The sequence below is a fragment of the Leuciscus leuciscus genome (assembly GCF_965113295.1).
Source record: "Leuciscus leuciscus genome assembly, chromosome: 24".
NCBI lineage: Eukaryota > Metazoa > Chordata > Actinopteri > Cypriniformes > Leuciscidae > Leuciscus > Leuciscus leuciscus.
The window spans coordinates 22,936,571-22,963,981 of NC_138723.1; the positions used below are offsets into that span (position 1 = coordinate 22,936,571).

The 27,411-nt window shown below is 36.8% G+C and overlaps 1 protein-coding gene across 2 annotated transcripts; it reads right to left on the reverse strand.

The window, feature by feature from the left end:
• ubl3a (ubiquitin-like 3a) lies at positions 1-27,411 on the reverse strand. 2 transcript variants are annotated; one of them, XM_082158497.1, is made up of 6 exons: positions 27,187-27,411; positions 26,763-27,092; positions 9,752-9,860; positions 5,902-5,988; positions 4,358-4,435; positions 1-1,764 (listed from the first exon to the last, which is right to left on the reverse strand). In XM_082158497.1, exons 2-6 carry the CDS (start codon positions 26,787-26,789, stop codon positions 1,712-1,714), a joined length of 354 nt encoding a protein of 117 aa, XP_082014623.1. In that variant the 5' UTR covers positions 26,790-27,092; positions 27,187-27,411; the 3' UTR covers positions 1-1,711. The 2 variants fall into 2 exon arrangements, with proteins under 2 accessions (XP_082014623.1, XP_082014622.1); XM_082158496.1 differs by having other exon boundaries at positions 26,763-27,411.

Sequence of the window (27,411 nt, forward strand, 5' to 3'; positions counted from 1 at the left end):
TTCAATATTCTGGATTCTTTATTCAGTTTATATATGTATTTCCATTTGTAGTTTAGAGAATGAGAAGCATTAGTTTTATTTACAATTATATTTTTAAAAACTTCAGCTCTGTACAGATTTGAACCCTGATAAGGACCAATATTTTTCAGACCTAGTGCGGTGTTAAAACACAAAAAGCAAAGACCACATAAACAGAAAAAGACAAAGGAAGAAAAAAAGATATCAAATTATGAACATTTGAAGAAGAAAAAAAGAAAACAGCACAGTAATTTCTTCAGCCATTAGAGAGGGGTTTGCTGCTGTTAAAGTATATGACATTGTCAGCATCTCACTGCTCCAAATGCTAATGTGCTAACTGTTTTTAGACTATCATACACTAGACACCAATATATATCAACAATCTATAGTTATGTTCTCTACAAGATTCATATTAAATATACTCTACACATATGTAACCTTCGAATACAGTTCCCATTTGGAAAAATATTAAAAAGGGAGAAGGAGAAAGAAAAATTACAGATTTAGAAATGAAACAGCTCATGTTTCTGTATTGTGCAAACAAATTTTATATCTAACAGGGATGGGAAAATAGAAACCAAGCCAAACTTCATTCCATAGTTATCTTCTGGCTCCAAACGCAAGCATTAATTTACACCACCACACTTAGAAAATAAAGGGATAAATCTTACCCTTCCTGAAAGAGAGCAGCTCAGATCTAGCTAAAGGGGGCAGACGCAACACTGTTTGACTGTCAAAACACAGCCGCAAATGTCATTGTTACTCATTGTGGATTATTTAGACTTTCCATGAGTGAATCAAACCAACATCTGGAGATCTACCTTCCTGCAAATTCCTGACTCTTGCGCTCAAAACACACCTGGACAGGCTAATCGAGCACCAGAACTTGTTAAAGCAGGACGCTGGATCTCCATTACCAGAATTGGGCATTTAAAACACATGGAAACGTATAATAAACATTTCTAAAACGTTCATCAGGCACATCAATACTTGTTCTCCTGCGCTGAAATCAATACACTACATGTGGCGATTAGTATTTTATCGGGAGGGCGTGTGGAGTGGAGGTTAAACCGCCAGTGAAGCGTGTGCTATTATTTCAGATGTAGATGACGGCATGCCTTTCCGACTCCGCACCGGATCCGAGCCAAGCTTGGTGAGCACGTGGTGCATCGTTTAACGTGAAAAGTTCATCAGACCCTGTGTAAATTAATTTCCCCCTCACACGTCTCCCTCCTGAGAGGAAGAATCAAGGTCTCTTCTTCCTCACTGAATCATTCATGTTTACCATGTGCAATAAAAAACAGAGAAACAAGGGCCTCTTTCCGTGTGCAAACCGGTAGAAAGGGAAGGAGTGAGTGTCTGTGTCTGAGAGTGAGCATGATGAAACGAGTTACAGGTCTGCTGGGTGTACATGAAGGTAGAATGACCAGAAATGTGTGTGTGAGGGTGTTGGCGGGATGCGTTTTATTATCTGCTGCTCTTGAGGTTGGATTTTCTTGACATCTTTTGGCTCCGATAAGGACTATGCGTTCCCCGAGCCTGGTCTCGTCCTCTCTCGGGTGTGATTATTTTTTAATTTTTTATTTCCTTTCCAGGTGAAGCTTTCGTTCTGGTCAGGTGCGAGTAGTTGTGTTTAAGCAGCATGGGCGAAGGGGGACAGGACACACTCATTCTGAGGGATGAAGGGATGTATTTACAGGATCACACAACAGTTGCTCTCTCCAGTTTTTTCCCGGTTCCTTTGACCTGAAATGAAAACACATGCAGTTAATACTACTGCACAAAAACAAAACAATGGTTCTGTTCCAAAACCATAGCTGCCTACCTAAATATTATTTTAAGGCATCATAGGCATTCTGTTTTGTTCTTAGAGATTCAGGCAACATAGTTATGTTTCCTTCTAAGATTCATATTTTATTCTGCATATATTCTTTACAAAGAACACAATCCCAGAATCCATCCTTGAAAAGCTTGGTGAAGGATGATGGGGCAAAGTGAGAGACATGCAAGTAAATCTCATTCAATATAGGGTTGTCGCAGTGAAGGAATTTCCCTTGCGGTAATTTTGAGTGGTTTAATAGCGCGATATGCGGTTTTATCGCCATTTATTTATTTATTTATTTATTTATTAATTGCTTTATAAATAAGTGTTACGATGTGGTCAGCATGCACAAAAACAAGGACATTTTCAGTAACCAATGTAACCGAAACTAAACAGCGTCTCTGTGCATTGTAAGGCTGTCACTCAGTGCGCGGTTACATTGTTACGCCAACGGATTGTCGGATGAGTGAGTCATTTAACAGTTCACGTCCGAACACGTTAAAAAACGCTAATTCATTAAAAGATAGATGTAATTAAACAAGGTGTTGTTAATTATGTTTAACTTTGAGCTCCACTTTTCAAGGCTCAGCTGACCAGCAATGCGTCACATGGGTAACACTGATGCTGATGCTCACTTAATTGAGACCAATGGCATTGATTCAATGCGTGACTCGCTGATTTTTTTTTTTTCCACGGCTTCCACACGTTGTGGAATGCTGACCACTGACGCCATTCTTGGAAAATACCCTTAAATGTTAAAAGGATGATACGACAAATATTTAGCTTTCCTCGGACACGGCAACCTTTTCACGAATATACTGTATATGACTTGACCTCAAAGACCTGAGGTAATCGCACGCGCTCAGTCGAACTCTCTAATTCACTGTCTGTTTAGGCTTAAGTGCAAATCCACGATATGTTATCATTATTAACTTTCAATACACATGCACGAAGTTCAAAACAAGAAGGGTAGGCTATAGCCTTATGAAAAAAGAAAATGCGAATATCGCGGTTGCTGCGGTTACTTGCATTCCTCTGTGGTTGGCTTGTCAGTAGCGCGGCACTACAATGTTGCGGTTATCGCGACAGCCCTAAAAAGGTATTGTTAAAAATGGTTTAAAAAGACTATTTTAATTATTTACGGGTGTGAGTTTGGTTATAGAATGTGGTTGTCACTCTCGTAAACAACTGAATTGTGTGTGAAAGTAACCGTATTAAGGACTCAAATACAGGACTGACAACTGTATTCTGCTGCTGTGTGAATGTGGCCTATTTAAAAGGTTCCAAATCAAACATTTATGAGGTTCTTTTTCAGTGACTTAAAAGGCAGCTACCCATGTAGGCAGCATGGAAGCTCACTGGGGTTTGGAGCAGAGCCATTATCTTCTGTACTGATATATAAGACAGCAGGACCCAGCAACAAATTTGTCAATGCACAAAGTGCTTCAGCATACATAAATAATGATATTTGATTGTGAAAAGACATTTGATTAAAAATATACATTTACAGCACCTTATTACTGAAGTAACAATTGAAGACATGCAATTTAAAATTGTATTTTATGTGGGGTTTACATCATTTTATTTATGTATATTTAGTTTTATTTCACACTGTAATATTAGGCCTAATAGTTTAACAAGGTACGATGTAATTGTAAGTGGTGTATACACAAGTTACTCTTTAAATAAATAATTAGAATTTTTTTTTTAAAAGAACCCTTCTATATTTAATTAATGTTTGTCATTATTAATAATGAATTCACCTGTTAATTATTATAAACACTTTACAATAAGGTCTAATTTGTTAACATTAATGTATTAAATAACATTAACTAACAATGAGCAATATATTTTTACAGCATTTATTAACCGTCGTTAATGTTAGTTAATAAAAATGTTCTTGTTCATGTTAGTTCACAGTGCATTAACTAATTTTAACTGATGCAACATTTGATCTTAACAATGTATTAGTATATGTTGAGACTAACATTAACTAACATTAACCTAAATTAATAAATGCTGTAGAAGTATTGTTCATTGTTAGTTCATGTTAACTAATGTATTTAACTAATGTTAACAAATGAAACGTAAAGTTTCCCCTCAAACTTAAATTAATAACCACAAATATATAATATACATACATTCTCATATTTCTTTCGATGTTGAAACCATACATCAATAAATTGTGCATCACTCTTTTCATGAAAATGTGCCTTCAATTCAGCATTTCAATAAAAATTGTTAAAAGGCTTAAAACTCTAATATGTCAGAATTCACTCAGAAAACATAAAATTCAGTTATTTGTCTTCCTATTTTATCACCAACACTGTCATGTGACGATCTTTTATATTTTGGTGATACAATAATTGAAAACCTCTGAAAGACATTGCCAGAGGTTGAGAATGATCCACATATGAATTGGTGATTTTTGAAGAAAGTGAAGGCTGCAGTTAGCCAGGGAGCGTGTGAAAAAGTGAAGGAGGACTGAACAGAAAAGAGAAAGGGCAGAATGGTTACCTTGGGAATTTGGCTCGGGCAGCGTCTCTCTGGCAACTAAATGCATCACTGTGGTTTTTCCGAGAGGCAGTTTTAAAGCTGCAAGACACGAGAAAAAAAAGTGTTAGACTGAATGGACAAACAAGAGACTAATGCAGCTGTACATCTATGATACCAAAGTAACTTTTCAAGGGGATAAAGTCATAGGACAGAGGAACAAGATGAAAAGTAAACCCCTGGATGAGAGTGCAGCATTTAAGCCTGTGCCTTATTGCGAGCCGACCACTGCTGCTGCTTTCTGCCCCACAGACAGACTCTGTCTTCATGCCTTGGTTCTCTTGAATCAAGAAGGTGTCAGCATGTATTATCAAAGTGACACTTCTTTGGCAAACCCTCCCTGCGCACCACCATCACATCATCAGCCAAACAGTTCAGAAATTGTAGCTGGTTGTGAGTTTTTACTCAATAATAGTTACTCAACTCTGGGAAAAGTTTGCCAAGGCAAAACATTGCAAAACCCATTAGATATGAGTAAATAGTAAAGTTACAAACTATTCACACATCACAAATATTTATAAAAGACAAAATAGACCTAATTTATTAGTGTATTGAGAGGAAAACATACTTCTATAGTCTTAACTAAATCACAATTTAGCCAAGATTGCCTGACAGACATATAGAGAGAGAGAGAGACATAGAGAGAGAGAGAGAGACATAGAGAGAGAGAGAGACATAGACTAGACTAGACAGATAGATAGATAGATAGATAGATAGATAGATAGATAGATAGATAGATAGATAGATAGATAGATAGATAGATAGATAGATAGATAGATAGATAGATAGATAGATAGATAGATAGATAGATAGATAGATAGATAGATAGATAGTAAGAAAGAGCCTGGATGTTCCCTGCATGAGTTGATGTGCGGTAGGTTGAATATAAAGTGATTGATTTTGCTCTCAGCTGCGTTTGCCTCGCCATGCTTATAACAAAGCAAGCATATTTTCTTACACATTCACTAACCCTGTTTGGCCACATGGCCAAACAAATAAAACATTTCTTCCTGTTCACGCCCAAAGAATTTCCTCTCCTCCCTGTTTTCTTTCCTTGATGACAGGTCTGTCGGACAATGCTTTCCTACTTTCATAGACTGCTCTTTTCCCTCAAAGCTAAATGAAAAACTGAATTGTAAGAATATTTCTAAGTTCATTTCATGAAGTGAGTTTTTTCATGACTTGAGAATAGTTACTTTTAGGTGTATTGGGACTGGGAGCTGAATTTTTGGGTACATCCTTACAATCAGCTGAACTGTGATGGAATCAAACCGCACTGCACCCTGGCCCGAAATAAACCAAGACAGCCAAAATAAATATCTGTGCAGTCATAAAAGTCCAATGGGACACAGCGAATTCACCTGGCAGAGAAAAGACCAGGCAACTTCTTATCGGTCAGACTCGTGATTCGGAACGGATAAGAATGATTTAATGAATAATCAACAGTAACAGAGCATGTGTGATGTGATATAAATAATGGTAATGAGGAGTGTGGGAGGGCAGCTCACCTCCTAGCGTCACATTGCCGTGTAGGAATCGGCCCTGGTAGATGAGGCGCAGGATGTTCGGACTGCTCACTTGTTCCTCTTCCCAGTCTGTAAAAGACAGAACGAATGAGAGGCATTCATATTTGTGTTGTACACAAAATATACAAATCTGAAGCCAACAAGAGACAGACCAAAATGTAAGTTATTATGCACAGAAGAAAGAAAGTCAAAGGTTTGGAACAACATGAGGGTGAGTATATGATGAGTAAATGAAGAAAAAGTATTTTTCTTTTTGGAGGCACTTTCCTACCCGTCTTTCCACATTACTCATTCCTTCGTTTTTCACGTCATTCATTTATCCATTAATATGACCCACCGATCTCTCTCATTCTTGACTCAATCCAAATGGAGTCTCAATCACAAGACTCAAGTGATGGTCATTCTGTGTCCTCGTGAGGTCGAGCTCTGCTGTGCTCGTCTGCTATGAATAAAACTCTGATTCAATCCCAGACCACCCCGATGGAGTTTACGAACTGTACAACAAAGAAAGCCTTTCTTTTCACAGTATTCCTTTTCTTTTTTTCATCAATATTCTTTAGAATTAAGGGCTGATGACTTTCATAAGAGCTATTCAAAGCAAGAATTAATAAAAAATACACAAACTTAAATAAACCCTTGATTTGACAAATGGCAATAAAAATGTAGCATTCCTGCTAAAAATGCAGCCCAAGTTGGCTTGCTGGTCTCAGACTGGCTTAAGATGGTTTAGCTGGTCAGTTAGCTCCGAAAAACTACAAAACAAGCACATTAGCTAGCTTGACCAGACTTAGAGAGCAGATATCCACATATTGGTATTTAATGGTAAAAACATAGGCTATTGTTTTATGGAACATGGAACCATGGTAAAATCATGTTTGTTTGTTTTTCAGACATTTACCAAAGTAATGGCCTTTTATTTTTCGAGGCTCTCTGGAGTACCATATAACTAAATACAATAAGAGTATGGATATGAATATGCTAACCATTCAGGTAGCATACACTACCGTTAAAAAAAATGGGGTAAGTAAGATTTTTGTAATAAAAGAAAGAATTTGATACTTTTATAATCAAGACATTGAAGACATTTATAATGTTATAAAATATTTCTATTTCAAAGAATCATCAAAGAATCATGAAAAAAAATATTGCGGTTTCCACAAAAATATTAAGTTGCTAATAAATAAATAATAATCAAAATAAAAGTAAATAAATATGAACTGTTTTCAACATTGATAATAATAAGAAATGTTTTTGAGCACCAAATCAGCATATTAGAATGATTTCTGAAGGATCATGTCATGTGACACTGAAGACTGGAGTAATGGCTAAACAACATTAATGTTTTTTAAAGTATTTTTTTTTCTTATAAAGGCTGCATTTATTTGATAAAAAACAGTAAAGTCCCCCTGTGGTGAAAATCAAGCTTTTAATGTTGTTTATACATCTATATGGTGTTTTTAATGTGCTTTAAGACAAAGCATGTGCAAATTCATAAGTCAACACCATTGCTTTGCAGTCTTTTCTATTTAAAACTTTAGTGAACCAAAGACAGTCTCAAAATCGCGGTTTGAAATCGATGGTATTTCTGACGTCACAAACTACCTTGTAACCAATCAGGTCAACATGTGATCGTCAACGAGTGGATCTCTGAGCTGGTGTGAGTGAGTGGAGGTGGGGCTAATTTGCATATTCATAGAACCACGTATACTAAATGAGGCAAGGGTGTAGAGTTACATTCAAGCTATCTTACGGCATGAAGAATTTTCTTTCAATGTCATTTTGGTGATCAAAGATGAGTTTTAAGGGATAAAATTATTAACTACAGGGGGAGTTTAAACATCTTACCAAACCCAAACTTTTGAACGGTAGTGTATATATATCAAAACACCATGGTATTTTACCATCACTGCACCATGGTACTGCAACAGTACGTTTTTAACAGGTTAGTCAGGTGGAAAAAGCTAAACTTGAGCTTGTGGCCAGATCCCTGAAAGCACTTGCAGTTTCAGATGGGTTGCCAAGATAGTGTAGAAACAGATGAAAGAGTCTGTATACCATCTGCTCTTCTCTAGAATTCAGAGATAGCAGTATGTGCGTGTATATAATCGTACTAGAACAGTATCTGTGGAATATTTGAATGCAAACCACATAGTCCTCGGGCACAGGCGGAAAGACAGCCAGACAGATGTATAAACGCTAGGGCTGGGCGATATGGCTGAAAACTGTATCACGATATAAGTGTTTCATATCGGTCGATATCGATAATTATTGAATTTTTTTATAACATATTTAAAATAAGGACCAGTCCAGGAGACAAATATATTACATTTAAAGATTTTTTATTTTAAACTTAACCTACCTCTGATTATAATCCCATCAGTTAAAAAGGCAGAAATGTCAACACGACCATGGAAAACTCAAAAGTCTAAAATCACAATGAACACTTAACAATTATCTCTTAACATTAAGGTGCAAAATTAAAGAATACGTAAGAAATGCTTTATAAAGGGGTGGGCGATATGGCAAAAATATAATATTACGATTTCTTTCTATAAATTATATAAATCTATTTCTTTCTATTTTCTATAAATTATACATTGATACTTATTAAAGCTATTAATAAAGTTATTAGTCAAGAGCAGTGAGTGATTTTCTCTTTACATTTTGTTGTTTTATTAACATTAAAGGGATAGTTCTCCTAAAAATTCTAATTTTCATAATTTACTCTCTCACGTTGTTTTAAACTCGAATAAGTTTCTTTCTTCTGTTGAAAATAAAAGTTATTTGGAAGAATGTGGGTAACCAAACAGTTGATGTACCCCAGTGACTTCCATAGTATATTTTTCCTCCTATGGAAGTCAATGGGGACCAGCTACTGTTTGGATACCCACATTCTTCAAAATATTAATATTAGAAAATATTAGAAGGCAATTAATACAGGTTTGGAACAACATTAGAGTGCGTAAATAATGAGATAATTTTTATTTTTGGGTGAACTATCCCTTTAAGGACAAGCGGCAGCGTGTTTACTATTACTACTGTCTCTTTAAGAGCTGCGCGCGACGCGTCTATTATACACGCATTTGACAAGCAGATTTTCTCTCAATTTTCTCAAGTTTGCTTTCACTTTAGACATATCCGACTAGTTTATGTAAACCTTGTGTGTATAACAGTATTAGCAAAATAAGACTCGAAAGATAACTTAGTATTCAGGCGCTGGTAGACAGGCTTTTAGTGCATGTGAGCTTCACATGTATGCGCTGAGAAACTAGCTAGAACAGCGCATAAGCACGCGAATAACAGAAAAACTGACGACGGTCTTGCATAATCTGCAGACGACATTGGTCTGACTACGGTCAGACTTTAAGTCAGGCGAGCTGACTTTTTCTGTTTTATCTAGTTACTAGAGAGTGAGTGCCTTTGTTCATGCAATCAAACTTGCTTTGCTGGTTTCTTCCAACGAAAAAAATAAATAAATAATTATCGAACGTTTTATCGAACGCATTTTTTATTGATATTGATTACGTGTCTATCGCGATACATATCGTTATCGTTTTATCGCCCAGCCCTAATAAACGCACAAACTCAGATGCTCTGTTTTTCCCCTGAATAATGTCATTGACTTTAGGTCAGTGTACAGTGAGTGGAATCTAACTCTGCATGGGATTACCACTCTGCACAGATTATCTGAAAACAGAAAAAGGTTGTAAAGAGGAATCTACTCAACGGCAGGAAACAAAAGCCTGAAAATCCTTCACAAGAGCCAACAGTTTCTACTGGGGAATGCATTCAAAACAATATGTGAGTGTTTTAAGATGTGATCATCACACACCCATTGGCCAGTTGTCGTATACGTGCTTGGCGATGTCGGCCGCGGAGTCGTTTGGCGAGAACAGGAACTCTTTTGTTTTTCCACTCACCAAGATGAGCCTCAAGTTGATCTGAAACACAAACACAAACAATATAGCCGTTAGAAGCTCGGTCAGAATCCATACCACACTTCCTCATCAACATGAAATGGCATTTGCAACCCATTTTAACTTGTAGTGTGATGTATTTCTGAGTTTCATACCAGAATGGAGCCAGAACTGAATGTTAGTTTGCTAAAACAATACCTAAATAGCCATTATGCTATTCGCAGGCCTACATGGAATCTGTGCACACAGAACTTTGGAGAAAGATCTGCATATTTTCACAGAATTAAAAAGCCTGTCAGACACAAAGCTTCACAATCTCATGACCCTTGTGTACATTCATTTATAAACATGACTAATTGAATTATTCTTATAGCTACCAATAAGAGTAGAGCCTGACCGATAAAGGATTTTAAAGGCCGATACCGATACAAATATTTGGTGATTTAAAAATCCGATATTCTGATATATCGGCCGATTTTTTTATATTTTTTTATTTATTTTTTTAATCCAGAAACGCGTAACAAAACATAAACAGATCTCCCTAACATTAGTTATTTGTAGTTATTTATGAGTCCTCAGCCTCACTAAAATAATTTGATAATGCAGTTTAAAATAAACTTGTTTATTTTATTGTCACAACAGAACAGAGGAACATCAAAATATATTAAAGTTCTGATAAATATAATGTATAAAAATAAAACTTAAGATGTGAAATTAAAAATCCTTTGAACAAAAATCAACTATTATTATTAATATTGACAGTAATAATAAAAAAAAAATCAATGATGATGATATTATTATTATTATTATCATCATCATTTGTATTATTATTAAACAAGACAAAGGTCACTCCTAATGTTTTTGTGTGTGTGTGTGTGTGCGTGTGTGTGTGTGTGTGTGCGCCTATTGCCTTATAAGCTACCTTATAATTACAATGTCAACTTGCTTATCCCTTTACCTGCACTCTTAATTCTATCCATCAAGCTACAACAAACCTTTTTCAAATCATCATTTGCTGCCTGCCTTCTAAAATCTACTACTTAGTGATGCACTAAATACATTATGTGACTCGTTAATGCTGCGGCTAAACGAAGTCAGCAAAGCACACGTGTAAAAGAAAAGCTAACTTTTATGCACAGGCTATGTTTGATACTTTTTCTAAATGTCTAAATGTTCACTCCTCGCGTGCCTAACTTACGTTTTACAATGCAGGGAGCTTCCCAATCTCATGCTCCTTGCATATTCATTTATACAATAGATTGACTAATTTGATCATGATTTTAGCTACCAATAATATATGGTGTTCTCAGTTTCATTTAACTGCAAAAAAAACATTGGTTTACATTATTGAAGGGAAAACTGCTTAACATTAAATACAAATAAATAAATAAAAATAATGAAGATGGGCGGTTGAGAAATTATTTCATAAATCTTTTATATAATCCTCCACTTTATCCTTGCAAATGTGAACCACCAGTCATTCAATCAGCACAATTATGCTGTTTGTGCAAGCACTCAAGCAATATCATTTGCAAAAAGTCCATTATATTCATTCACATCCCAGAGTGTCGCCCATTTAAAAATAAAAGAGTAGGATGTATCAAGCTGAGAGAGAGAGAGAGAGAGAGAGAGAGAGAGAGATGGACAAGACTCGGGGCAGTGCATGTTCAATGCACGTGTGTTACTATGCGAGTGTCATCAGAAGATCCAATGTTAAGCTCCTCCCTCTATACACACACACACATTGCCAGCTGCAGTGATGTAACAGAGTGAAAACCAGCAGATGGAAACAAAGATCCTCCTAAGCACTTTATAGAATCAGATTAGAGCCAGGAGCCAGAGCCTGCACACTCAAACAACTCATCTAAAGATCACAACACACACACACAATCTTAAGTCTCCTCAAAGGAAAGAGTATCAGTCAACAAACAGACGCACATTCATGCACAACAATGGTTGGTTGATCATGCAGACATACACATGCAAATCTAATTTAGGCTCGGATTAGTATGTGGCTATTTTATGAAGCCACCACACAGGAAGGAAATACCAGAGGATATCTACTTATCGCAATATTTCTGTACACATTTTTGCCAATTCACTCCTCCATTTCAGACCTTTTAAAATACTTATGCTGATTTATATATGTCAGAAAACAGAAATAGTGTAAGGTGCAAAGAAGACCCGTTTCCTCAAATTAGTATTCGTATCCTCCAAATGTAAAGAGATGAATCATATATTTCAATAAAATAAAATAAATCTATATATTGTGAATAGTATTATTTTGGTAAATATGTCAAATATACACTCTCGTTAAAAAGTTGAGTCAGTAAGTTTTCTTCTAAGAAATGAATACTTTAATTCAGCAAGGACTTGATTGATTTTTTTTTTAAACATTTGCTGTTTCTATTTCAAATAAATGCTGCTCCTTTGAACTTTCTATTTCATCAAAGAATCCTAAAAATAAAATGTATCCGTTTCCACAAAAATATTATGCAGAAGTCATTACTGCATTTGTGATCAAGTAAATGCAGCATAAATATAGCTAATATTTAAGCATCAATTGGCTGATATTTGGGTTTGTTTGACATTACTGGCATTGATTAACAGACCAAAATGTAGGCTAATAATGCATCGATTAAACATTGATTAGCTTACATTTACTAACAGCTTTAGTGATTCATAAATGTACATTATTTTTTCAAATTTTTGTTGTGAATTTCAAAGAAATACTGATTTTGCCAAAGAAAATTACCCATTTAAATTACATTACATACTACATCTAGCCCATACTTTATTACATTGGTTATCAATATTGGTGCTTAAGCAAAAAATTTAATGAAAACACACCTTTTTTTTTATTCGTTGTGAACATTTTTGTAAAGAAAAAAAGACAAAAAAGTGTCATTTTCTAATAAAAAATGCTCCACCTGTTCCACCTTTCATTTTCCGACGACATCACAAAGTCCTCACTATACAATACTCAATGGACAAAATCTAGTCCAACCCAACGTTTTTTCCTACATGAATATGGTTTCACTCAAAATGCATCACATCACGAAGTAAAAATGGGTTGTTGTTTCAGGTTGAGTCATCTGTCTGCCTCTGGTTATGAAAAAACAATGTTTAACTCAAAACTGAAAATGAGTGTGTCAATCTCCCATATGGACTCACTCAGTGGCAATCGGCAGCTAAAAACATCAGGATGGCAGTTCTAGCCATAGATTTGTACACACAGATCCACATTGAACCGCTGCACACACATCGGCACGCCCGCCATCTTGGAACGGTCAGCATGTCGTCACTCACAGTAAGAATCATTGATGCCACAACATTGCGCAGCTTCTGGTTATGAAACCGCTGAAATTTAAATTCCCGAAGAAATGGGATAACCTTTCATAGGTGGGAATGTGTTGGTTCGTGTTTCTATTTGTATACTCAATACTCAATATTACAGGTTTTTATACTATATGGTAACTTTTTAATGTTGTGTTAGCTGACTGCTTTGTCTTCTTGTATAGACCTTATTCAGACAGAGCAGTGCCATGACAGGTATGAAAGCGGGGCTGTGAGGGATAGACTTACTGTGTTTTCAATGGCATCTGCTGTAAAAAGCTGAATAAAGCTCTTAGATCACTTATGATTTTCCACAACTTATGCTGTCTGGAGTTTTAGGTCTACTGAAGTTTCTTGGAAAGATATTTTTGGCAGTGTTCCGTCTGTAGAACAATCCAAAAACACATTAAATAACACTATCACCCACTGATGAGTTGTATCCATCCTTTCATTCCCTTTAAAAATCAAAGATGGCGCTGCTGTTAAATAAGGTTTATTTTGTTAGTTAAGCTAAATCATCTGGTGAAGTCTATTACAGATATAGATATTCATGCATGCCTCTAACTACGGTAGCAGACGCACAGTAAACTTAACCTCGAGTTTTCACAGACCCGCTTTGACCGCTCAATATGGCGAAAGGCTTACGTATAGCGGCTCATAGAAACAGCCGCTAATGAGGCATCTGTTTATTTCTATGGTTCTGACATAATGGAACACCTCCTAGTTTCCATAGAGATGGTAACCGTGGCAGCGGCTCCTCTATGAGAGCGCTGACCTGAATCACCTGCAGGCAGAGTCTTTCTTCATCTGTCTCTTTCTCTCTCACCGCATCTCATCTTTCACTATGTCACTCCATCTTTTCCACATCTTTGTCTAATGATGACATATCATCTCCACCTGGTGAATGCCAATGAGCAAAAACCGGAGGAAGCTGATTTATACAATGTTTCCAGACGTACGCAGAAAGGAGGAAGAGCCGCCCAAACCGCAGAAATATGTGTTATGCTGGGATACGTCTGCTTAAAACATTCCTCCTCCATCCATCTTCTTGGTGAGCAGACAAAATCTCACTATGACGTAATACGGCATGCAGCGCTACCTCCAAGGAACTAAAACAACAACATGCTCAGCAAAAAACATCCGCCGGGGAATGATTTCATAGGCGAGGGTAACGCTGGTACTAGTCTTACCCAGGAGCAGGTGGATCCCTCTGAGTGAAGACAACAGTTGCTATGCTAAACATTATTATACCACTCACTATTTATCTCTACTACTGCATCCTCACAGAATATGTTCACCAATCCCAGCATAGGAAGACCCCGGCTCCCCGCAACCAACCCTTCAGGGGGAATGTTTGATGTAATGTTTGATGTAATCACCCCCTAGCGCTCTCCTGCACAAACAAACGCACTTTCTTAGGGACACAGTCGACACGTAGCATTCCCTCGTGAGGTTACAGGCCGGCCATGGGATCTCCACTGTGATGGAAAAATTTACACAACAGAAACACGTAAAGCACAACAAAGGCTCTGCCAATACAGACATTAGATTTAGAAATTGTTTATCAGGCACGGTTATTGGCAGATATTGATAATCTTAAAATATTAGCTGAATATTGAAGATTTATTGGTCTGTTGCCATTACGATCATGCATTTTAGTAGATGCCATGATTTTACTTTAATATTGCAATGAATAATAATTAATTTGTGACACCTGTGTTGTTATATGGCACTGCAAGGTACTAAAATAACACCTGCAATAGTCTTTCCATAGCTGACATGTTGAAAACAGATATGTCATCCAGAGCAGGTGTCTCAGGTTTGCTATAGTTATAAACCGAGCGTGAAGTACTAGAGATTTTTCTGAGGGTTGTAGCTTTTGGGTATCACAAGTTGAGTTGAGCAGGAGATCCTCTGCTTTAGAAGGATAAACAACTCAGTGGAGAGAGAGAGAGAGAGAGAGAGAGAGAGAGAGAGAGAGAGAGAGAGAGAGAGAGAGAGAGAGAGAGAGAGAGAGAGAGAGAGAGAGAGAGAGAGAGAGAGAGAGAGAGAGAGAGAGAGAGAGAGAGAGAGAGAAGAGAGAGAGAGAGGCTGACAGTAATGAGTGTGTCAGACAGGACGTCTGAACTAAAAGCAGCCACAACAAATGCTGACCACAGTGGATGTGACATGTCGACCGGCTTTGACCATCCCAGAATAGAGGTCTGCCAGATTGTTCTGGGAATGACATTTATGCAATAGGGAACAGACACACACTCACAGCACTTACGTAACCACACATCAATGAAAACAATATTAGAAACTTTGCCTCCAGCAGGGATTTGTCCGTTTTGGAGAGAGAGGAAATTAGTGAGTTCTATGGCGAGATCGGTTATGTCTGTATAAGCTGGTTAAAGAACAATGATGTATCATTCCAATACAAAAACAAGTCACCTGCAACAAGGAAGAGCCATTAGGGATTAAAGACCACACAAGCCTAATGCAAGTTTAGGATTGTTGATCCCTGTCCGGTTAACAAACTCAGGACTTACTCAAGTTCACACCACGGAGGCTTCAAGTGACTGGATCATGAAGCGTCTCCAAAATAGGACCCCATTTATACCTATATTAAGTGCCGCAACAATAGTAATTGTAATATATTGAGCCGCACTATAGTAAAAAGTAAAAAGTTGTAAAAATACAAAGTTAGACATGGCAAAGAACAATTTAGAGGGGAAAAAAATGCTAGGAGAAAACCACTTAGCCCAGAAATAATAATCATTCCACTCTTCATTAGTAAAGATACCAATGAAGTTTCACACAGTTGTAAAAATCACTATGGCCTTATTATACTTTAAAAATAAAAATAAAAGGTACAGTATATTATGATTACATTTGGCTAATCAGCCAAGCTTGATAATACAGAATTTAAGTTGTTTAGCTGATATTTTTACAGACCCCATTGCAAAAAATATAAATTTTTATTTACACATATTTGGTGTGTTAGAAATGTATAAACCATGTACTATACAGACCAATTATAATAATATTATTGTAAAAATATTTATTTTGTTTTATAATCATTTGTTTTTTAATTGTTTCATTTTTTGTTTACATTTTACATATAAATTCATAACACTTTTTATCCACGATTTGTTGCAACCCATCTATCTACACTTAGTTTTGACTAACCTAATCTATATAACTGTAGATTACTGTACCAAGGTGGCATATTTAAACCAGCCGAATCAGCAACTTAAGTTTGCATGTGTGATCAGAACATCCTTATTGTCGAGCACTGCTAATGTGTATGAAAATATACCCAATATATCCAAGCGTCACTCAGACAAAATCATATAAATAATATCATGACATTAAGAAAAGCTCTGACCTATAATCTTGAGAGAGGTCTTTATGCTTTAAGCATGTCGTAATCAGACAGAACAGATAAACAAAGAATCAACACAGAATTGAGAAAATATGATCATACTGCTCAACAAAAGATTAACATTTTCTCTTTCTGTGTACTGAAAAATCCATTCCACTCTGCTCAGTGTATTCAGAGTCTGATTCTGTGTGCGAACTCAACCTCAGTCATAAACAGACGAGACAGAAAAGGGAAGCCATCCATCTTCCCCGACAGCACAGTGTTGGTTCAAACAGTGTCATCTCTGTCTATGTCTCCAGGAGTCTGTGATGTAGTTGAGACTGAGGTGGTTTTGAAGACTGTGATCACACTCACTCATCTCTATTTCATCAGTCAGGGCGTTGGTGGGATTTCGCCCGCATATCTGAGAGAGTGTGAAAAAGCTTCTCAGAGCATCTCATTCTAAGAATGGAAGTGTCATTTCTTTCCTCAGTTTGAAATTAGGATTTACCATACCTATACCTAAACTGACTGTCTGCATGCTTTAAATAAACAAAGAGTCAACAAATCACAACTAACTAACCCCATTTAATTTCTTAATTCATGTTCCTGGTCTTATGGTGAATGATTTATCAATGCATGTCATTCCAAAGAAAAATAGTTTTCTTTGTAATATTTCCTTTAAAAGAAACACTCTACCACTCAAATGTTTTGGTCAGTAAGTTTTTTCTTTTCTTTTATTCAGCAAGGACGCATTAGACTGATCAGAAGTGACAGTAAAGACATTTATAATGTTACAAAATGCTGTTCTTTAGATTTTTCTATTTATCAATAAATCCTGAAGAAAAATGTATCAGTTTCCACAAAAATATTAAGCAGCACAACTGTTTTCAACATTGATAATATTACATAAAAACAAAAGTTTCTTGAGCCCCAAATCAGCACATGATTTGTGAAGGATCAGAAGTAGAAACGGCTGCTAAAAATTCCGCTTTGCCATCACAAGAATAAATGTAATTTTAAAATAGAAAAGTTATTTTAAATTCTAATAATATATCACAATATTACTGTTTTACTGTATTTTAATACAATGAATGCAGCCTTACTGAGTATTTACTTAGATTATTATACATTTTTTTTATTTAACGACCCCAAAGTTTTAAATAGTAGTGTACCTTGTTCTACCTCTGAAACCATTTTCTTTTCAAATGACATCATCAAACTGTTTTTTAGCTATTTATATTCCAATCAATTCCCAATAGATGAAATTAATTCCCACCCTATACAGATTACAGAACATCCGGTTTCACTGAGAAATGCGTCACACTGCAAAAGTAATTTTTGAATCCCATTTCCTATCTACCGATTACATAATTCAGAGTGGCAAAAGTTTATCCATAAAATGTTTTTGCTATAAAATGAACAACATGCTAAAGATTTATTAGTATAACAAAATGTATTTAGCATGTTTTCAAACAAATATAGGACAAATATAGAAAAACAAAGTACTGTCAGGTACGGTACAGCCTGTACAATCCAGTTTTTTTTTATTTCTCCGCATGAGACAGAACAGGTTGTTCCGCTTTGCAGTGGAGATCTGATTCTTTCTCTGGTGAGAAAGTTAAAACCACTGAGTACGGTAAACCACCCTTTGTTAGGGATTTGCATAGATATTCAACATTACAGGTCACCTTGACTTCTTTCTGAACAGAATATAAAATGGTCTGGCCTATTTGCATTAGCAGGGGTTCAAGCAATGAACATGTCCAAGATGACACATTGAAATGCATTTGGACAAGGGAATGGAAGGATAAATGTCTCACTTCAGCCAGGGTCAAAAACACAATGACCATTGGCATTGGTTTGATAATAGATAGCTAATTTGGCCACTGGTCTCAAGGCAAAGCTTCTAAATGAATAGATTCCAGCCCACAAAATGATTCCTTACTGTTTCATATAAATCGTCTTTTCATGATATTGGACAGACTGTTAGGGGACCCAAAATCTGAGAAAAGGAGACCCGGCCATTTATTAATATGTGATATCTTTCAGATGTGCATCAGACACTTAAATTCTCATTATGAAGAGCGCGGCACATGAGAAAGAGATAACAGCATTAAATGACATGAGATCTGAGAATTAGATGGCACATTTTATACGTGGGAAATTAAACTGCAAGAGGGGATATAGAGAAATTGTTTAGTTCCCTGTCTATTTCCAAGACCTCTGTGGATGATGGGACAAATTATTGCAGGAATTTGAGAACTGACTCACAGCCATGGCCGTGCACACACACAGGCAAAATTGCCATGTACGAGCAACACAAAAAGAGCCTGGATGTTCCCTGCATGAGTTGATGTGCGGTAGGTTGAATATAAAGTGATTGATTTTGCTCTCAGCTGCGTTTGCCTTGTCATGCTTATAACAAAGCAAGAAATGGAGGGAAAGAACATGTGAATTATTTCCCAGAACATGGAAGATAGATAGACAGACAGACAGACAGATAAACAGACAGATAGATAGATAGACAGATAGACAGATCAACAGACAGATAGACAGATAGACAGACAGATAGACAGACAGATAGACAGATAGACAGACAGATAGACAGACAGATAGACAGACAGATAGACAGACAGATAGACAGATAGACAGACAGATAGACAGACAGATAGACAGATAGATAGATTAGTGTTGTCACGATACCAAAATTATTGTTTCGATACCGATACCAAGTCAAGTATTGCGATTTCGATACTTTTTCGATACTTTTCCTGAAAATATCATTGCTGTGCTTTATTTTAAAACCGGGACAACATTCTAATCATATAACACACTAATAAATTAACATATTAACAGCAGATATATTAAACATTTGAACAAAATATGAAATACAAAAATATAAAAAATAAATTAGAGCAATGACATTCAAGGTAAAAATATATATAAATTTAGCAGCATTATCTCATTTATCATAAGAAACATAAAGCTTTATCTTTATCTTGAACTTTGAATAAAAATATGAACAGCGTTTATATTAAACAATGTTTAATATTGGTAACATATGATAAGCCTCATTGGTGATATATTTGACATGTGGGGAGAGAGAGATGTGTGGAAGGCCTATACTTCATGTTAAACATAAATATATAGCATCAAAGACAACGTCGGCAGTGTTGACGGCAAAATAGGCTACAGAATAATTCGTTCTGTATTGAGAGGTGCAATATTTGAAAATCGATAATATTTTTTTTAAATTACATTTATTGTATTTATGTCAAAACGTTCAAACATCAAAATGTCATTTATTAATATGTATTCGTGTCAAAATGACATAGAAACATCTTTTCCTATTCTATTTTGCCTGGAAACGCTTCCAACACGCTTGCGTGTCGCGTGAAAAATAGGCGTCGGTTCTATTTGTAGCATGCACGCGTTTTCCGCGCGTCTCGAGCTGCGCCCAGACGCGTGTCACGCAGGCAGTTAACATGGGAGCCGAAATAAAAACGGACACGACACGCAGCCAGTGTGTTGCCGGCCTTACAAATCTGGAACGCAGTCATTCTTAGAAGTATCGATACTAATAAATTAAGGAATCGTGACGTTTTTAATTTCCGATTTACTTTTGAAGTATCGGTGCACCGTGCAACAGAGCAAGGTAGGCAACGTACCATATGTCACTCCTCGCGTCATCTTTTTCTACGAGTCGTGGACCACTTGTGCTCGCACATGCAGCCATCTCGCTGTAGTGTTTTGTCCATGGTTTTGTCACATGACACTGACAGCGGCAGGTTCTTTGCTGCGTGCGTCAGGAAAAAAACACAGACCTCCATAGGGAGGCGTTTTTTTTTTTTTTTAAGTATCGATACTGAACAATTTCCGAGTATCGCGATACTTTTGAAGTATCGGTACACCGTGCAACACTAAGATAGATAGATAGACTTCAGCTGCTGGCTATTCAACACTTCCTGTAAAAACACGACACACACACACAGAAGGTGCCAAATAAATTCCTCACTTCCTTGATAGATTTTTTTTCCCCATAATGGACCGGTCTCAATAGATATACGGTAAAAGGTGATCATTTTGCAATCATTTCCTCAAGATGTCTAGAACTTCCTTTACTCCCATTATCGTTCTTGGTCTTCTCACTCACTCCACTTCCGTACTTAATCATGGCCACAGCATACCACCAACTGCAGTCTCAGCCTGTCCAGATGCCCCATCAGCAGTCCTGAAGGACAATCAGTCACACAGACATACTCACACACACTCAACCGGCCCAAACGATGCATCTCACCGGATGAGAAAACAAGGGTACAAGGGTGGAAATATCACTGAAATCAATATAGGCCCGCCTGATGACGTGCCAATTACAATCACATAAGTGGACATGTCTTCACACTGGTGTTAATAAATGCTGAATCTGAGAATGACTCATCTTTGTACAAACTTTCCGATCTTGAGGCTAATTACTCAACTTCTATAAACACATTAGCAATGTGCACTCAGGGGCGCTGAATAAACACAAACCTAGAACTCTGACCTTTTTAGAACTGAAACAAGATTCCTTTAAGGTGCTTTAAGGACAATGTGACACATCTTGAAGGTCACAATGTTAGATGATCTCTGTTAATCAAACACATTCTACAATAGAGAATGGCCAGAAAATACAACCAAATTTCCGCATCATGAGAATGATTAGGCATATATATATATATATATATATATATATATATATATATATATATATATATATATATATATATATATATATATAACAATAATAATAATATTTTTGACATACTATTATTTTAAATAATTTTCCTGATGGAGCTATGGGGAAATATGAGAACAGAAAAAAACTCAAGATGAAAAGAAGCAAGACGAGCGGAGCGTGAGGGAACAATATCTCATCTCCTGTAGCCAGATGAAGGCAGGCAGCCTCTACCCTGCAGGCCCTGTCCACGTGCTACTGCTGAAAAAGGGCAGACATCTGTAGAAAGAGAGAGTGGGGGAGGCTGGCCGTCTGATAGAAATGGCCTTTTGATATTGTATTACAGCCATGTATTACAAACCTGAAAAACACCCTTCTCATCACTTATTACTATCATGAACATGTTCTCAAGCTGAATTATTGCAGCACTGCAGACAAAGCTCCACAGACCAACTTCATGACTGAAAATCTTTTTTTATCTTTTCTTTGGGGCGAGCCCAGAGAAGATTTTTCATTGAAAGTCATGACTCTAGTTTGCCCTACAGCTTTTTCTTGTTATTTTTGTTAAACAGGGTGCATAATGGTATTAAATAAGCACCATACAGCAAGCAGACTATGTGGCTGTACAATTGTATTTCAATATTAATGTATTTAAATATGTATATGATCAGTTTTTACACAACACTGTATTGATATAAATCCTTGTGCCTTGTATTAATTTGTGCAAACACAAATGTCCTATATTTCAGTCCACAGTAGAATTAATAAATAAGAAAAAATGTAGGACTGTAGAAAATATGACAAAAAAAATGCAGTGCAGGCACTTGGTTCAATCCATCGGTTGTTGATTGGATGGATGCAGATCTGAATGTGAGCTTGCAGTTGATTTTAGGGGTGGGGTTTATGAGGACACAATGTTTGGAGTCATACATCACCAGAGACAAGTCTGACGTTTCACCGAAAGATTGAATTAAAAAAAGATATGTTCTCTGAAATGGCTCTGATGATTTATATATCAAATATTAGCCCATTTTTTAGCTATAGTTCACACCTGTTGCCTTAGTAGTCAAAATGTTGTTTAGATCACATCTTATGATCAGAGAAAAAAAACATTTGGCTGGCTTGGAGGAGAAAGAGGGAAAGGTATGAAGGAAGAGAAGGGAAGTCTGGCCTGAGATTTCAATCTGTGACTTCACTAAACTACAAGAGAATGCTTGTGCAATGATGTCATAAAGGCGAGCGAGAGCCAGTGTTTACAGTGGAACAATCCTTGCAGTCAGTCTCTGCCCAACTCACACAAAACTTGAACAGAACCACCTTTGGAAACATATAAAAACAGATATATGTTGACTCACGTCCAGTAATGAATATGTAGAAACACCGCAGAGAAGTTAAAACAACTTATAATAAGGCACTGAGCACTATTTACACAAACTGACGTTGAATCACGTTAACTTTCCATGACAGTGTGTGTGTGTGTGTGTGTGTGTGTGTGTGTGTGTGTGTGTGTGTGTGTGTGTGTGTGTGTGTGTGTGTGTGTGTGTGTGTGTGTGTGTGTGTGTGAGCACCTCTCTCTCAGAGCTGTTGTAAATTGTTCCTCACTCTACTGAAAGGATCCTTTATTGAGTGAGTCTGAGCTACTTCCTCCTCCTCCTTTCTCTCTCGCTCTCTCTTTAGCCTTTTAACCCTTACTGACCCATAAGCACTCTCTGGACTTTATGCAAATCATACTCACCATGTTATATGTGTCACATTTATTCACACAAACACATGCTTACAACAGATGCTAAAACAGACATTAGCTATATCTCTCTGTCTTTTTATGCTGGTCCTCATTTTAGGACTGTGCTTAATCAATATATTGTGATTCTTTTTCTCACAATAGATTTTGAGTACTGGCAGGTCTCAAAAACGAGTACTCTGGGGGCGTGCGGGGTGCGGGCCATGTCCATGTCCATCACTGAGATAATGAAAATACTTTAAATAAAACACTGTTATGAAAATTAATGTTGACAAAAAAAATTATGACATGAAACTATGTCTATCAAAATATGACTAGAAAAATAAAACTGCTAGATCAATAATATAACAATGTTTTTGAAAAAGAAACATCTAAAAAGGAATAACTGCATGAGGTGAAGCTAAACAGTGAACGAACAGCAGAAAACTGAAGCCTGTTCTATATGACACATCCTATGAGATTGACAGTGACATCCATATTTCAATATATGCGTTTCAATATACACACACTATATATATATTAGTGCGGTCAACGTTAACGCGTTAAGTTAACACCTGCGATACATTTTTTTTTTCAGTTTAACATGTTAAAATATTTAACACAGTTAAAGAGGCATCCGTTTTTTTTCCTGCCATTCTTTGGCTAGCGTCACTCTCTTAATCAAGCAAATGCTTTTAACCCATTCAAGCGCGACAAGACAAAATTGACGGACACACGCCTGTTTCGTATGCACAGACAGCGCACCAGAATTAAATTCTCTTTCGCGCTTGAATGAACAATAACACACACAATTACGCCAAAATGTCCGTTTTGATCAGATAGCCTAAATACTATCCACTGTCTACAACATGCTACAAATATGCTACAAATATCTGCACAAAAGGACGCAAATGCAAGTGAATTTGCTAAGTTACTTGCTAGCCAGAAAGTGTTACACACGTTTTCTACACCTTTTCCATTTCTCATATGCAAACCAACACCTTTTGTTATCTATATACCCTGTACATTTCTCCTGTAGTTGTCACACTTTGGCTATCTCTCATTTCAAAGGTGCCTGTTCGTAGCAGGTGGCTGTTTGGGTTCAGAAGAGGGTCTGTCTTGTCATGAAACAGATTTTATAATTCCCTCAAAGGGACCGATTTGTGTAGCCACATCCTTCTGGTTCCCTGATGAGCTTTATTGATTTGAGCTTGGTTACATAATTTTGTAAAAGTCTCGCTGACAAATCTGGTTTGATTTCACATCAAATAGGCTATACTGTTTAACTCAAAAATGTCACTTTACAGAAATAAAATGCCATTTCATGTCTAGAGGAAGTTTAAACAGGTAAATGTTTTACATAATTTAAACTTCTGAAAGTGCTAGGCAACGCTACTAAAGTGTGTGGAGTGTGGACAATAGCCATAGGGGAGGTCTCTCCTTGACATTTCTCCCAATGGTATCCCCAACTAATTCACCCCTACACATAGAGGACACAATACCACATGACACCACACAAAGTGACACAGTACTGTCAGGGAGTATTGAGTTCTCCTTCACACCTCTGTCTCACAACTGATCAAAGCGAACTCTTTTAAAAGAGCATATCTGATGTAGCACCTATATGCTTCCACAACATCTCGTTTCTTTGAAACAGTGAGAGCTCTCTACAAAAAAAAAGCCCATTCATTAAAATGCCCACCCACAAGATGTGTATGCACACACACACACACACAAACACTCCCATTGTTTGACAACCCTACCCCCCAAATGAATGCCCCTCAGCTGGAGACCACACAATGATTCAAAGTTTCACAGAGTGGACATTTCATCCTAAAACTGAACGGGCTGTTTCGAGAGACCAAAAATAGACAGCTAAACCCAACGTAGAAAAAAGTCACGCAGCTCCTGCATTAAAAATCCTTGATTAATTTTAAAGCTAGTAATGGATTATCTTTATCGTTCCTTTGCAAATCCATATAAAATTATTTCCCGTGAGGTTTGAATGTTTAAAGTTTTCAAAGCCGGCCTTCTAACGCTATCTTAGATAATCAATACCTGACTTTAGGCTATAACATAGCACTTTGTTCCCTGTTTGGTCCCTGTTTGCATAATGTGAGAAAAACCGTTCTTCCTGTAGAGACGTCAAGAGATGCATAGTCATCAGGGTCGGCTCACATTTCTGCACTTGAAATCAATTAACAATACGTGCCGTTGCTCTTTTAATCTAAAGTTGCCAAGGAAGCCTTTATGAGGGCCAGATTTACATTTTAGTGAGCTACTCAATTGCAAAAACAGAAGGACAGTCAATGTGCACTGTAAAGGCCAATCACATCAGCCCTCAGCGCACATTACATCAAACAGAGTCTCTGCAATGTCAGAGCGTCGGCATCTCTTGAGTTTGACAGCCAGATCAGCTGTTTGGAATATCCAAAGCATGCTTGACTAACAAGCAGGAACAGTGTTACAGTTTGGTGCCAAAAGGAGGAGTTCATATTTGTTTTGATATTAGTTTCAATGTTTTAATACACAATCAGGGCTGTATTTTATGGTTGATAAGCAGATTGCCCACGTCCTTGGATTCAAACCACTTACACTGGCGAATAGCAGCATTACCACCACCCACGGGTTTAGAAGTCTCAATCTTACATCACAGTGCAAAGCTTGAAATGTCATTCTACAGGCATGTAATGAGGATTAAACAGAACCTATATTAAATCATCCCCCTGGACAGCAAGATTCTAATGTTAGAGTTTCGTTTTGATCATTTGCCTTGATTCACATTTCCGAGACATTTTCAGTTGTGCAAATGGAACAGTGACTGTTTTGAAGTCTCCCTGATCACACTTCCTCATTATCAGTCAGAACAGCACTATGTAAGCCATCTGATAGGATATCTTTACACTACTGCCCTTCCTGATAGAGGTGGAATTTTGATGGGGTTATTGCCCAAACAGCAAAAAGAGATCCAAGGCATTTAATAATAACAATGATTATTTTATGTCTATCTTGGATTAATCTATTTGCAAGAGCAACAATGAGATCAGTTGACCTTCTCTGATCTTTGACAAACACTTGTTTATTTTAACATATTTATTCCTTAAAACTAACTACTATCTAATTTTATGTTAGAGGTACTCGTTTTTAAAGTACTTTACTAGTAAATAATCCAATAATGACTAGTAGGCCTATTTTTATTTATTTTTAATTTGAATAGTAATACTCATTAGAGATTGTAGTACTCAGTCAACATTCCTTTGCTACTAGTCAGAATCCCAATAGTGACAAGTAACTATTCCATTGATACTAGTAACAATTTTTTTAATTGAATGAGGTTGAATGTGGTTTAGATATGAACTATCAACTTCTAACTATTTACACTTTTGCAGATAACTATTCTAGTTCACTACCAAAATATACAGTAAAAGTATTATTTAGTTGAATAAACTGTTCTAATCAATTTTGGTTAAATATAGCAATTTGTTTTCAGTAACAGTGGAAGAATAATTTGTCAGTATTAGTATAGTGACTAGTAACAACTGAATAAGTAGGCCTACTACCTGTTAACTTACTACTTACTAACTGAAATATTAGTATTCGAATTAGTAAGAATAAGTAATGGCATCTCAAGAATAGTTACCATAAACAGATACTGATCATTATTGGAATCATTTTTAGTAACAACAGAAAACAACTGGTAACACAAAATAGTTAGTTTCAAGGAGCACAACATTTACAATATATACTATATTTTAGCATATGACGTAAGTTACACCATTAAAACCTTTACAGAATAAGTATTCTTACCATGTCGACAGGGATGTTGCCCGTCATCTTTGAAATGTGCTCTATCGGATCTTCACTTTAGATTAGATTAAAAGTCGTTTTTCTATCTTCAGTTTGCTTAAGAAGCAAAGTTTTGTCCGCAGGTGTCTCGTGGTAAAGCAGTTAATCACGCAGAGATCACTCGTCTGGTTATTCCTGTAGGTTCGCTGGTCGAGGTAGTTAAGCGCAGGCAGGAATAGGTTCTTCTTCGGTTAGGCTTCTGTGTTTTTGCTTTTTCATGGTATAAACTTCAAAACGGAGAAAATAATATTTTCTGGATTTTATATTTATGTGGGAGGACCCCCTCCCATCCTGAAATAAAAACGATATATATTAGGAAAATGTGCCTACGCCATACGAAAACAAAACCACACTACAATAAAGCCATTGGTTTTTGCAAATATACCGAGAAATGAGTTCCTCGGAATCCGCAATAAAAAACAGTCGCCTGGCAGAGGGGGGAAAAATGCTGTAATTCGACGGTTTTTCAGTCTTATATCCGTCTTCGTCTGCGCTCACACTCTGCTGTCATCCTGCCTCAGAAAAACATGGCGGCAGTTGACGGGGAAAGGCTGAACGAGGGGAAACCGGAGCTGGTGAGGCAGATAAAAACGGCGCGATGTTGTCGATC